Source organism: Manduca sexta, chromosome 23 (assembly GCF_014839805.1).
Source record: "Manduca sexta isolate Smith_Timp_Sample1 chromosome 23, JHU_Msex_v1.0, whole genome shotgun sequence".
Lineage (NCBI taxonomy): Eukaryota > Metazoa > Arthropoda > Insecta > Lepidoptera > Sphingidae > Manduca > Manduca sexta.
Window position 1 is genome coordinate 10,823,381 of NC_051137.1, and position 15,228 is coordinate 10,838,608.

General features: G+C 38.9%; 1 protein-coding gene across 3 annotated transcripts in view; it reads left to right on the top strand.

The window, feature by feature from the left end:
* The window catches only part of LOC115454036 (RB1-inducible coiled-coil protein 1), a 28,313-nt gene extending 23,549 nt beyond the window's left edge, over window positions 1–4,764 (top strand). For 2 of the 3 annotated variants that reach the window (XM_037442128.1, XM_037442129.1), the window contains exons 21-23: window positions 738–818; window positions 1,271–1,502; window positions 1,812–4,764. In XM_037442128.1, the coding sequence (XP_037298025.1) occupies window positions 738–818; window positions 1,271–1,502; window positions 1,812–2,001 (503 nt within the window). In that variant the 3' untranslated portion in view covers window positions 2,002–4,764. The remainder of the gene's footprint in view (window positions 1–737; window positions 819–1,270; window positions 1,503–1,811) is intronic. The other variant, XM_037442130.1, reaches the window with a different exon arrangement.
* Window positions 4,765–15,228: the final 10,464 nt, after the last annotated feature.

Here is a 15,228-nt window from a genome sequence, read left to right on the forward strand (position 1 = left end):
TTTAATTTATATAGCTTAGCTCTTATTCTAATCTAGGCAATATTACGTGTTCAATTAATATATGGTATCTTAAAATGGACCATTTTAGTTATATATTTTGATGTTTTGATTATAAAAAAAAATTGCCATTTCAGAGCAATTCATATAATTGAACAGGTTATAACCATTAATAACTCCTGGCGCGATATAGTCCTGTTATGGTTGTCAGTTCAAAAATAAAGGAACTAGCTTTTTTTAAATTAGGACGACATAATTTCTGTGTATAACATACTACGTAATTTTAAGCATCTGGCAACCTTAATCCCAGACATGTAGAGCTGCTTATGACGTAGTCCTTATCTAAACGCCTGCCCATAGACTTCGGCGGCGACTATTTACAATATTAAATCACATGAGTAAAAATCATATAGAATCTAAGGTAATACAGCAACTGATCCGGCGCAAACTAGTTTCTACACCGGTCGGAGACTTCGTGAACCTGTCGATAAACGATCTCACATACATCGCCATGCTATGTGTGCGTGTTGTGATAGCAGCCCGATTGTATGAAGTTTTTACTTTATTCCGATCTTTACTCATGTGGATAAAATGCCACTGATCGTCAAAATTCACATAAAGTAAATAAAGTCATAAATTCTATAAGTTTTGTAATTTTTGACGAGCGATGGCAAATTGCGGTCGTGTCGCCGAAGTCTACGTCCAAGCGCTAACACGTACGCACGCATGTTGCGTTGCAGATGCAATGAAGGGCGGTATGCTGCCCGTGTTCAGTGGAAATCGACCGCTCAAGAAATGGTTGACCTACATGCATGCCCCAGGTCTTTGCTTTTTCTCTTCATAATTTTTGTTTGTTTCATTTTGTTTGCTTGCTCGTTGACTAATCCCATTAACCCTTTCATAATGTATCAGTGACAGCATGGTTATATAATATAATTATTTTTGTTACCTATTTGTGTTGGTTTGTTTCTACCATTTACGAATATTTATATATTTTCAACGCTATCACAATAACATTGCATAGTATAAAGTTTAAATAACAGTATATTTACTAGTATGCCTTGCGGTATTGTCAGGGAATAAAATATATAAAAACAATAACATACCAACCAATTGCTTTAAAATATTTAACATTAAAATACGATATTCAAACTACAAATATTGAATTGCTTATTAATATGATAACACATTCTAATACGCTTATCGATAAAGTTATAAGTATCTATTTTCTTGACTACTATTTTGATGACTGTAATGTAACATTTGCCCACAGACATGCAGAAATCGGTGGACACGAGTCAATCGACGAGCTCGAACACGGACGAGGCGAATAAAGTGTGCGAGGTGGTGACCGGCGCGCTCATCAACCTCGAGTCGCCCGTCTCCAGCAGCGACGCCGCCTCCACCAGCAGCGCGCCGCCGCCCCCCGAGGACCAGCTCGACTCCATCGAGGCCGGCGACCACTGGCACGCCGCCAAGATGCAGCTCTCTACTATTAGTGCTGTGTTAGTATTCTATATATTAACATACACTGAAGATTTCTACTTCAATACGTAACCGAGAGGACTGTGAATGAACATTTTTTTGTGTTTACAAAATATTGTGTGTTGCATGTGAATTTGACTTGAACCTTAAAGGTTAACGACTGACGGAGGAGTTTACAACAAATTCTCCTCTAATCTGTATTTTATCCTTAAACGTGTAGATGAGGTTTAGATCATAATACCATAATATCACCTAGTACAGTGTTTACGACATGGCAAGTGTTTATTACTAGAACACTGTCCGTGTATTATAAAGTGTGGGTGTTGCAGTACGGACATGGAGTGCAGCGTGGGGCGTTGCGCGGAGCCGCTCGACCCGTGCGTGGAGGCGACCGCGCTACCGAGCGAGGAGCCGAACGTGGCGCCGAGCGTGGAGCCTAGCATGGATCCGAGCGTGCAGCCGAGCGTACTGCCGAGCGTGCAGGCGAGCGTGCAGGCGCGCGAGGAGGCCGCGCCCTGACCCGCGGCGGCCGGGCCCGCCCCCGCGCCGCCGACAGATGGCGTTGCACCGCGGACGGCTTACCAGATTTTGTGAAAACACCTTTATTGTGCGACGAACGTTGCGATCGTATTGACGCACGGCCAACTCGCCAAGTGGAGAAAAACGCTCTGGAAGATTTTACTGCGTAATAACAACGATTTATAGCGCGTTTCACTTCCGTGATTCGTCGATAGTTGATTAGGATGTACGTTTATGTTGTGTGGCGGTCGTGCTTTCTGCACCGCACGTGTTGTTTTCGAATAACGGTTAGAATAGCTGTTTATGTTATTAGTGTGGTTTCGCACTCTTTCTAATATAGCAATACGATATTGTGTCAGATTTCGGAGCGTCTAGTCGGTGTCTTCCACGGTTTTCGGAGCTTGATTATAATTTACATATAAACAGAGTCCGTATGTGACGTCGACCGGTTGCTTGAAATGCAAGGATATTGGTAATACAAATACATTATAGATTGAGTTTATAGATAGTATAGTCCTACATCACATTACCTTATACGTATCTACGTTATATTTATTGTTAGATATAATGAATCTTTAAATTTTAGTATAACGTAATGAATGTATCTACTATATACTATTTTTCTCTGAAATGTACTGTTACAAATGTGAAGTCACAGAAACTTTATGAATTATTTAATTGGACAGTGATTTATTCTCAATAGTACAAATTATTTAGTCGTTTTGAAGGTTTATGTGTTTATTGCAAACGATATTCTATTTTAATATTATATTTTCTACATTGTGTTGTGTTATGAATTAGTTTTCTTTTGTATAACGTCAGTTCTGTGACATTTTTCAGTTATGTATAATGGTAAATCACAATAAGTATAATGTTATAGTAATGTAGCGACACTAGGAACGGAAAAATATTGTGATTCACATATTTCTCGATTATGAATTTGGTTATTTTAGTTTTTTGTTTAGGCAGCAAATTATGCTTTGGAACATTATTGTGTCGTGCAGTATTCGCCTGTGTGCGTGTACATACATGTTCAAGCAAATCACCAAGTGTAAGTTAGGAAGGGTAAAACTTGATACCTGGCTTTGATTATTCCTTGTCAAGTCTAAAATCTATGGAAGAACGGTCGACAATGCATCGCCGAATTTCATCGATAAAATAGTGTTAACATTTTACTTGCTTGTCGACCTGTTTATCTATGGATGTTTTGCTTGCCTATTCGGTATGAATGATGGCAATCTGCAACACTAGCGTGTTCAGCATGACACATAATGCTTATAGATCTATACACTATTACTCTAAAATTAGTATCACTTAATATTGTCCTACCTCTAAGTCTTTTATCTTTGTAACTAAGTCATAGTCATATTTGTTTAGTAGGACGAAAGTTCCTCTTAGAAATTTCTCTTATAAGCTTCTTCTGGATAAAGCTTATGCATTCGATCTCGCTCCGTTCACCTGTACGTCTCGTAATGTTTAAAATTAGCTTTGTCACGTGGAGATCGCCCGTGTTACACTCGCACTGTAGGCTGGCACGATGAGAAGGTGAACACAGTCACAGACACTTGCGTCCGAACGTATGTAAGCCTTTAACACTAATGTGCATCAGTTGATTGAAGCGCAAATCGTGGTTATGGTTAAAATTAAGAAGTCATTGCTTCGAGTTAAATTTATTTGTGGCCTTATTATAGTGGCGCCCGCCGTGGGGCTACGGTTGTTTCCAGCTATATTTTCAAGTTAAGGAAAATGCGGCTGGAAGCATTGTTACTCGGCTACGGCCGAGAGCTGTGATACTGCGTGCTGTGCTCTCCTCGACCCTCACCGGAACATGCAAATACGTTGCAGCAAATAATATTTGTAATAATTAATGTTAGGGCCTATTTTTAAGAATGTAAATTTGAGGAAAGTTAGGCTGTTATGTTTTGCTTCGGTTAAAGATGTTACTGTTAACTCCCAGCAGATATATCCGAGAAAAAAATATTGTGGAGTGATCAGAACACCGCATAATATGTTCTAAATTAGATTTAGCATACAATTCATATCAATGAAGCACTTATATATTTTAAATGATTTTTGTTTTTAGTGAAAAACGTTTACAAATCGTAAATTGTGTGTAAATCGTTTGGTTTGGTAAAATTTACATTACACAAAAAAAATGCAATATTATTAAAGTTTCATTTAATTACTTGAACATAAAAAATGTTTGGTAGGATTCGATAGCCAATCGTTGTTTGAATTAAAATGTTGAAACGTGCATTCGTTTTTATCGAGATTAGTAATATATTTTATCCCTTCTATGTCGAAGGAGACAGGCAAAAACAAGTCTTTTAAAGCCATAATTATCTTTCTAATCATATAAAGATTTGAATTTAACATTCATAACCAATATCGATAAAAACTTGTGCAATTTATTGTGATAGAATAATTTGTCGCAATAATCAGCAGCAAGCACATTATTCGGAATGTTTGTTTTCGTACGGAATGTTTGAACGATGTACCGATTCTTGTTGGATATGATACGAGTGTTTGAGAATCGTGTACACAGACAGGTATTGGTTCGTTTGCCGTCAATTAGGGAACGAGTCGGGTAAGATAGCTGTTTCACTGAATCAGTTGCGACGGCAATTGCATACAATAAATCGTGCGTTTGCTTCACAGACTATGTTGTAGTGACCAATTTTATTATTAGAAAACAAAAAAATATGTAAAATTGACAATTTTAATGTAATTTTTATATACAATAAATAGACGATTTTATACAAATTGTATTTTATTTTGTTCACAAACCAATGAAGATCAAAATATAGGAACAAACGTAAACTATCGACGTACAGTCTAGCACTTGAGATAATATTATATTAATCAACAAATCGAAATAAATGCTTAACATAACTCTTTATTTACAAATTACATATACTATGTACAGGGACTATATTATAAAAGACTACTAAAGGCGTTCACTGCCTGTTGATGTTGGACATCGAAATACTGTTTACATTCAGACACGTCGTTGGGGGTAAACGCGCAATCAGAATAATTCCACGCTTGCATATCTATGTTAGTTTGTGTACAACTCGTATCGTATCTGTAAAATTTGTTATGCATATTGGTTATTGGTGAGTTTCTAGTACTTTCAATGGGGTAATACTGGCAGTCGTCTGGATAGTACACCTGGGGAATGTATGATTGTTGTTCACAATAAGCTTCGGATTGCTGGTACGCACTTCCAAATATTTCAGGGGAAGGCGTTTCGCTCGAGTCGCTGCCGGCCGCGCGTTGCCATTCGAGCCAGTAAGCGTCTTCAGGTCTCGAGTTATCGCCGTTGAGGTCTGCGAACGTGGGTTGATTCTAACGTACTCCATCCATTTGTAAGTCGTAGTGTTGGTCAAGGGAAGATTGAGGTTGGAAAATGTTTCATGTAACGCGGCGTATAATTGTCGAGGCTGCTTGTGAACGCCACCGACGAGCGTAATCTGTGTTTTGTTGACGCCGAACGCATAATTTGCGTTAAAATTTAATTAAATCGTTGAATTGAGCTCTGAGTTCAAATTAGTTAAATTTTAATGTTTAACTATTCCGTAAACATAATATAATGATTATTCTAGTCCATCGTCGGGATGAGTGGCGGTTTGTGGATGACTGTGGTAATGTGACATCTGCTTTTCTGGTTACCCACTTAATATTTTATCCGCTATCGAAGATTCTTGGTTAGGAGAAAGCTAGGCCTCTAACTCTTCTGCCGGCGCCGAGAGACCGGCTACTTCAGTATTTGGCTTCAGGTCGTGGATGGTCATGAGACCCTTTCGTTAAGAATATCGCGTGTTCCGTGTTCCGCCAGACGTGACTGGGTAGCCGCAATGGCCGCGTAACTTCTAATCGGCCGCCGTTGCATAGTCGGTTTGGACAAGGCTTGCGCGAGAAAATGTTGCATATAATTTACATCTCACTTTTCCTAGCCGTAAAATGTTTTTTTATACAATTTAACTAATACCGCAGTTATTATTTTTATACAACTTTTGCCTATAATTATTTTTAATAATATAAGTAGAATTAAAGCTTATAATAATGAAAAGAAAAAATATACATATATTTAAGATACATTCACGAAAACGACCGATTACGATTTGCGAAATGGTAACAAGGAATTCATTGCACTCATTAAATATTACCTATTGTTGCTTTTATTAATACTCAAACCGTCACGCGTTTTGCCCGAACAATCCTTACTTTAGAACAAAGTTGTATTAGAACAATATTATCTCGGGTTCAGTTGACCCTTCTCGAGGCGTATTGTTCATTTGGGAAAGGTACTGACATCCGCTGTTGATCGTAAAATGTACCTTCTCGTTTGATGTTTGATGGGGTGATACCGTGCGAGTCGCGACCATGGGTTTGAGAACAATAATGAAATAATCACATTCTATATTATATAATACAATAGCTATTTTGCTTTCCTTCTTTGACCAGACTTTGAATATCGTCAGTGACACTGCATGTGTTACGATTCTGCCACAATCAATTCACATTAGTGACGTCATTATTCTTGATACTATTAATTAAAAAATTGTTCAACATTTCAAACGAGACTTTATTAGTAATACTTTAAATTGATTTTAATGTAACACATTTTAATATTAATTGAAAGTACATAATAGAAATGTGGTGAGTTTATCAACAATATTAATGAAACCACAAATCTGTTTCCATGAGTGAATTAACCAATATATGAAACGCACGTTATAATTTACGCAATTCCTCAAACAGACCATCGAAAGAGCCGTTACCATTCTAAGGAGTATGTAAGCCAGTACCGGAAAAAATTAAGCGCTCATAAGAAAATCCCGTGTTGGGCCCAACACAAATGATGGTAAACTACCTGTGTTCCGGATACACGTCATCTTTTTGCTATGCCGGCCGTACGGAGCACGTTTCGCGGAACGACGATCAAAACCTCATTTTCGACGTAATTAGGTTGGACAAACATCGCCCAATGTTTGTTACAATGTTATATTGATAGTGACGAACTATTTACAAATTGAGTTGTTTTATTTATTTGTTATTTAATCTACATTAATATATAAAGGTGAAGAGTTTGTTTGTTTGAATGCGGTAATTTCAGGAACTACTAAACCATATTTGATTTTTTTTTCAATAGTAGAAAGCTAAATGACTTCAGAGTGTTATGGGCTATTTGCTGTCGGATTCTCTTTCGGAATTTTTTACATTTCGCCACAGCAACCTACTACTTAAGGTTATTAAATAATTAAATTTCGTATATAATCATTTCTTATGTTTACGCGAATGTTATACATTAAACTAAACTTTATTGGTGTTTAGAAGTTTGCGAAGTCTTCGAAATGCCGGGAGAAAATTAAAAGTATAAAAACCGCAAAATAACCCCTAAAAAATGTTTAATGTTGAATTCCTTATGCTGATATCTTTCTAGCGAACAAAGCTATTTTATCAGGACGTTTAAATTCTAACTCCAATACGATCAACCAACCCCGAGCATTCATTGTAATAATAAAATAATAAAACTGGACAGCGTGAGTTGGACTCGCGTACGATGATTCCGTATAACATTATAGGTAAGGTACCCTAAGTATATAAGTTCGAGCTTGCCAAATGTAACTTTGTTGTTCGATGGCTAGACAAGACTATTGCGCGAATCGCAAATAACATGTTTCTAATAAACAAGCTTTTTGTTATTAAAGTAAATATAATAGTAAATAGTTCATATCTTTTATTTACATGTGCTTGTAAGTCATACATTTTTGGCAAATTTCATAATTTTAGATCAACGAGAAGTAGTAAGTAACCTATAGCTATTGATTCCCTTGCGAGAAGGCAATATATGTATCTTTTGATTGCGTTAACATACAATTTTAATTTCTCAGCTGAGAGATACCCATAGACCCGAGTATTTGATATAAATTGCAACTTGATATCTCTACGCGTTTGCACAAAAGCGAAGCCGTGAACAAAACCTAGTTGTCTCTTGAACACACAATATCACGCATTTATCCCCGAAGGGGTATGCAGATGCGCAACCAAGGCACCCACTTTTCGCCAAGTGTTGATCGCAGTGGCGAAACGTCCATACAACCCGATTCTTACCGGCTTCCTTTTAAGTTTATTTACGTTTGTCTTAGTTTTGTTTTCTGTTAAATTGGTCCCAATATGTTGACTAACGCAATTTGTTTTATTCTCGGGTTACCTTCTGAAAATTTTCACCCTTCGCCACTGGTGTTACGTCCCATGATGTGATAGGGGCGCCTATCGCCATATCGGCACAAATTCCAGACTCCGGGCTGATACTGAGCAGAAAAACCCAAATATCACTGCCCGACCCAGGATTCGAACCCAGGACCTCAGAGCGCTGCCGTACCGCGCATGCAGTACAACTACGCTAACGTCACTGAGGCGACTGCCTTCTTAAACATACATTAGAAATCTTATATCCGCTTAAATTTTGCCCGAAAACAATTAAACCCAATCTAATATACTCTAGTCCAAAGAGGCGGACCAGCACTCCTATAACTGTTTCATTATTTATTTGTTCAATAACCCCGTTCCCCACGACCATCGACAAGCAAGCATCCGATGTCACTCAACAACGAACCTATTCGACCAAGATGACCTTTAATTCGATTACTTAAACATACCGTAATGGCACATAAAAAACGAAATTGACCAATCAGATGCAGTTCATGCTCAACATTTAATTCAATTCAACTCAAAAAAAATATCAATTTCATAGTATTTGTGTGCCTTTTATGTATTATTAAGTTGTACGATTGATTATAGATCTCAATTCAGTTTATGTAAGTTCATGGAATGGCTTGTTTTCATTACGAATCGCCATGTCTTTCTGTTTCCTAACTCTGTTTATGCGGAACGGATTGTTTGTCATTAGAATTTTAATGGTCTAAATGTGAGGTTGACATGTCTTTTGCAGTTATTACAGGTACTATTTTGTTTTGCAGAGGGCCACCTGTCTACCTTCTTGGGCGGGTCTAAATTTGGGTTAATTTTAGAAAACCTCACACAACTCAAGTAGTTCTTGATATGGGTATCGAACTTGGGAACTCCCGATCAATAATCTACAAACGCTGCAACTTTAGCAACAAGAAGAACCTATCAAATTGTATAATATATTTTGAGTAGAAAACATTTTTTTAATGCTAAGATTCATTCATTTTAGCAATCACTACTGCCATTTCATTTCGTATTGTTAGCAATTTTTTTCTTTCACCCGCAATGTAACTAGAAATGATATTCAATGACTTAAAAATATTTGAGTTACACTTCTCGAGTGGTGCAGTAAATTTTGATTCCGATGACCACTCTACTTTTAGTACATCGGTTGGTACGCACCAAGTCTAGATTACAATAGAGACCTAGCAAGTGTAAACGTTTACGTAATGGAGTACTAACAAACAGACCGGCATCACGATCTGGCATTGAATAAAAAAACGTATGGAAAAATGGCACGTGTGTTAAAATGCCGAGCAGAGGGTGTATTGAAGTACCTATATTATTATAAGTACTAAAATAATTTAAGCTATTTGTTTAGACTTTAGGACCTTTATTTGTGATATAGTTAATCAGTGATAGACTTAGCAAAATGAAGCGGATTTTTATTGTTATTAAATAATAAGCTAAACGGGGCCATCGCAGTGCCAGAATTTGTAATCTCAGGGATTGCCACATAACCTAACTACTGAGTCCAACAACGAAATGTGTCCACCAAACATTTGTCCCGTAAGACTATTTGGGTTGCAAAGTCGTACCCAGCATAGCAGTGGTCAAAAAACTATAACATACAGAGAGATACTCGTTGCCAAGTGCGAACCGAGGCCGCTAGATAAAAGCCGGGCAAAACAAGACTCACGAGTTGCGAGCACACGTGATAAGTTCCAATTTCGCGGAGCCGTCGCGACGCGGTGTCGGCGGTGTCGGTTGGGCTGGGCGCATTATCTATGCGTCAGCCGTCACCCGCCAGCCGGCGCTCGGCAGCCCAGCGTGTGACCTCGGCGCCGCGGCTCGCTGCGCCCGCGGCCGCGCCACCTCGCCACACTCGCCTCGCGATAACAATTACGAACAACTTATTGTGTCGCTACTCGGTGCGAGCTCCCCGCGATCCAAAACACCAACCAATATGCACCTTATGGCACGCCACCCGCGTGGGAGTTTCGATAGGGTTCGTTATACGTCGAACTTTCTAGAAAGCAATTACAATAATGCCGTCAATATACGTCCGCGCGAAACTGATGCATTGTCAGTCACGTACGTTTCAGTTAACAACTTATGTGATGTAGTTTTATATAGATGCTGGCGAGTTACTTCGCACACTATTGATTCATCAGCCAGAATGCCGTGTGTAAGTGAGCAGGCCGTTTCGTCTGAATTCGGCGCTCGGACAAATGTCAAAGGTGCGTTGTAGACAATATGCAAATGAATGGGGCGACTGCGTCCGTGCGCTGTTCTCAGAATGGCAGCTTAGTGTTTTTAAATGTCTGATGCAAACGCAGTGGACTGCTCGAGCCGCGGACTTGGTAGTTAATAGTTAATTTCCTTCTATTCTCGAGTGGAGATGAATAAGAGATAGATTTTGCTCGCGGTTGTGCCTACTAGGTGTACATTGTATAAGGCATTCTATGCTATTACAATATACAATGTTTTTCGTCATCTTTTTTACTACGTTTCTTTGATGCCTACGCCAATGCCTAGCCGTCAGTCAAATGACCAGCGAGATAATCTTCCATGGACCTGACATTTTCTCTTAACTCAAGTACATACATATACTTAGTCTGGCCATAAATACTGTTACACTTAATTATAAAAAAATATTACATTTGAATTTCGAATCTGTCATTTTTATACGATTGTTCATTGTGTTTTCTCATTTTGGCGCCAATACATTGTAAAATATTTTGCGATATTAAAATGGTGTGGGGTGATAAAGAGAACCGAATCGCTGTGATAGCATTACACAAAGTAGGTATGGAGCCAAATGCAATTTTAAAACTCTCCATACACTTGGTATTAGTAAAATGTTTGTGTACCGGGCTATTAATAGGTACAATGAGACCTCCTCTGTTTGTGACAGAAAAGATCTGGCCGTCCACGTAGTGTTCGTACGAAAAGGTGGTCAAAGCAGTAAGGGAAAGAATTCGAAGAAATCCTGTCCGAAAGCAAAAGATTTTATCTCGGGAAATGAAGATAGCACCTAGAACCATGTCGCGTATTTTAAAAGATGACTTAGGACTTGCAGCCTATAAGAGACGCACTGGCCATTTCTTAACTGATAATTTAAAGAAGAATAGGGTGGTAAAATCGAAACAACTACTGAAGCGGTACGCAAAGGGAGGTCACAGAAAAATTTTGTTTACGGATGAGAAAATTTTTACAATTGAGCAACATTTTAACAAACAAAATGACCGTATTTATGCTCAAAGCTCTAAGGAAGCTTCCCAATTAGTCGACAGAGTGCAACGTGGACATTATCCGACTTCAGTGATGGTTTGGTGGGGTGTTAGCTATGAAGGAGTGACTGAGCCATATTTTTGTGAAAAAGGTATCAAAACATCGGCACAAGTGTATCAAGATACCATTCTTGAGAAGGTAGTTAAGCCCCTTAACATCACCATGTTCAATAACCAAGTATGGTCCTTCCAGCAAGACTCGGCGCCGGGTCATAAAGCTCGGTCCACGCAGTCTTGGTTGGAATCGAACGTTTCGGACTTCATCAGAGCTGAAGACTGGCCGTCGTCTAGTCCCGATCTTAATCCGCTGGATTATGATTTGTGGTCAGTTTTAGAGAGTACAGCTTGCTCTAAACGCCATGATAATTTGAGTCCCTAAAACAATCTATACGATTGGCAGTGAAGAATTTTCCCATGGAAAGAGTGCGTGCTTCTATTGATAACTGGCCTCATCGTTTAAAGGACTGTATTGCAGCCAATGGAGACCACTTCGAATAAGCTTTTTATATTTTTAATTGTTTTATATTTATGTATTAAACTGACACACTGTAAAAGTAATAAATGTTATTTGCAGTTAACAATTTTCTTTTTTCTTTATTACAATATTTATGGCAAGACTAGGTATAAAAGATCGCAATGTGTTGTTTATACTTATTTGCATAACGTTCACATCATGCTTTTTGTAAGAATAGTGGTCAGTCAGGAACTTCAGCATACACCTTCCTGACATGATTCACGTTCCTACAACAATCAATCTCACCAACATTTGAATGAAACTGGATCCTTCCATCCAGGGTGACAGTCAATGAAACATACCTATCGAAGTTGAGTTTTCCTCATTGTGACAGCTGGAGGGCGACAGACATCATCTGACCGCAACTATCAGTAAGTGTACCTATATTGCATACGCGGCACGTAGGTATATGTAGGTATATGGCACCTACTTACGGCATCTAAAAATTCAAGTCTCGCCGCGAGCCGGAGTGCAGCCGAGCTTAATGAGTGAGCGCGGGGTGTGGGGCGTGCGGTGCGGACGCGTCGGGGGTCGGGGGTGCTGTGTGTGCGTCGAGGTGCGGTGCGGGGCAGGCGGCGCGACGGGGAGTGTCGGCGAGCGGAATGGCGCGCGGCGTCGGATGTCGCCGCCGGGGTGCCGCGCGCCGCGCCGCCGATAACAAAATCACTAGAGAACGTACGACAAGATGTGCGAAACCAGATGCGGTATTTTAAACTTTCTACAAGTGACTTATTTTGTTACTAACAAATAATAGTTCGTACGGAAAGCGTGATTGTTAACGATCTATAAATTGTCGAGATTCTAAAAATTTTTATTCTCAAAGTACTTACCTTAATTTCAATTTCATTTAAATTATCTTTTATTTCAATAAGTTTCATTTTAGTAAGTAAGTACAGATCAATCCTAAGTTATCTTAACAAATCTTCCAACCAAGAGCTTTTATTAATAATATTATGGGCAATTAACAATATAGAAGGCAAACCCCGGCCATTCAAGCTACATTTAACAGATACTATTAACTGCATACTTGTAATACCTACATACAAGAATATGACGTATAAGTATAATATATGTATAATATATATATAGTATGTAAACATAATTTTATTATGCTGTATCTACATTGAACAAAAAATCATCTTGAAAATTTAAGTAACACATATTAAAATCACTAATAAACCAACCCTTACAATGGTAATTTCAAAATTACAACAAATTCAACTGAGCACACCCCGAAACCAAATATAAAGCCGTATCCATTTAAAACAACATTCAAACATCACGTACGCCGCCAATGCCCAAAATACAGTGCCGGCGACGCGTCGTAATCGGGAGATAGCGGCGCGGCACGACTGCGAGGGGTTTTGTGCGGCCTCGGCCTGGCACCACGTACCTACCGAGCGACCGACGACCCAGCCAGCGACCAGCGACCGACAGTTACATCACAACGAACTTCAAGAAACAACAAGTTAGAAACACCACGCAGTATAGATATATAGTTAGGAATACACTAGTTTGGGAAGGAATGTTTCGCACAAACACTTTAGTTATTGTTGTATAGGTATGATTTGTCGTAAGGCCTGTGAAACCTTCATAACCCCACTCTTTCCCTCCAAAGGCGATAGCGATAAGACGTATATACCCTGCAATAAAAAAAAGTTAGGACTTGATTAACTTCGGTTAACACCTCGGTGATATCAACTGAATGAGACAATTAACTCTCATGGTAAAAGCAACGAGTGCAAACATTAGCATCACTAGTCAAAACTTCGAACTGCAAAGTGCTGGGCAGAATGTACATTCTCATTATAACGACCATTTGCAGAAAATATTTAGCCAATTGTTAGAGGCAGGTAAAAATAAATAATTTAAGTTCAGTCACAATAAAAAACACTTACATACTATACTGCCGTGTTAATCGAGAGGACAGTAGGTCAAAGCGGCCAATTTTATCATTACTCATTTGGAACGTATGTTAAACGAACTTTTTCTTATAAGTTTCATACATCTACGTAAATTATATTTTTTTTGTTTGATAAACAGTAAGAACAATAAGATATCTAGTTAACCATGTAATAAAGCAAAACCGCCTTTTTCTGACTTACTGCATTCCCATTACCACGGCAATGTAGTATCAGGCTCGTTACTATAACTGCAGCCATCATTAGAAGGTGCGTTCCCAAAGCGGTGCAGCACACCGCCGCGGGTCAGCGAAAGTTGCAACACTGGTCTGAGTTATTGAGCACTTGTTACATCTACAGGCTAGTGAAAGAGTACTGACAGTATGAACTGGTATGGTGCTTGAAGATGGTTATTTAGGTGTTCTAATTGACTGCCTAGTTGGCAGTAGCGAAGCTTCCATATACCCGATTACTACCGGCTTCCCTTTAAGTTTATTTAAGTTTATTTTTTGCTGGTAAATTAGCCGCGATATGTTAACTAAGATATTTTTTTTCCTCGGGTTAACTATAGAAAAATTTCGCCTTTCGCCACTACTCGGTGGCGTAGTTGTATTACTAATGCGTTACTGTCGGCTTTGATACCCGGATCGGACTAGTGATATTGGGTTTTTTGTACTCAGTGTCAGCTCGGAGTCTGGAATTTGTGCCCGATATAGGCTTGCCCCCTATCACATCATAGGAGTGTAAGTGTCAGTGGCGAAGGGTCCATATAACCCGATTCCTGTCGGCTTCCTTTATGTAAAAATCTAAGCATCATTAGAACGATTTGAAGACCGCATTCATGTACATTACCTTTAAGTTATGTCGATAATATTTCCCTTTCGGAAAATTTCACCTTATCGCCAGTGGTATACGTATTACGTCAAATGGGTGTGCGTGCATAGCACGCAGCGCGCGCAGCATATTCCGTGTATTCGCTACCCAAAATTCATAATTTATTCGCCAAGTTATTCAACCAATTATTCGCTAATAGCTAAAATAAGACATAAGTATACTAAAAAACTTATTATAATCTACGAAAAGTCGAACATGGAGTCTAGGATCGAATCCGACTCTCATGTTGTCAGACCGTTCCACACCTACTAAGCAATCGCTTTTACTACAGACGAGTCTTAATTATTTAGCTGAAGTTGACGCATACAATATAATGGTCACTGACCACTGAACAAGTCAGTGATAACATTACCCTCATAATTATCGGCGCGAAAGCCTCTTATCAGCATGGCGGACGGACAGAAAACACGCGTTGACTTTTTACGTTCAA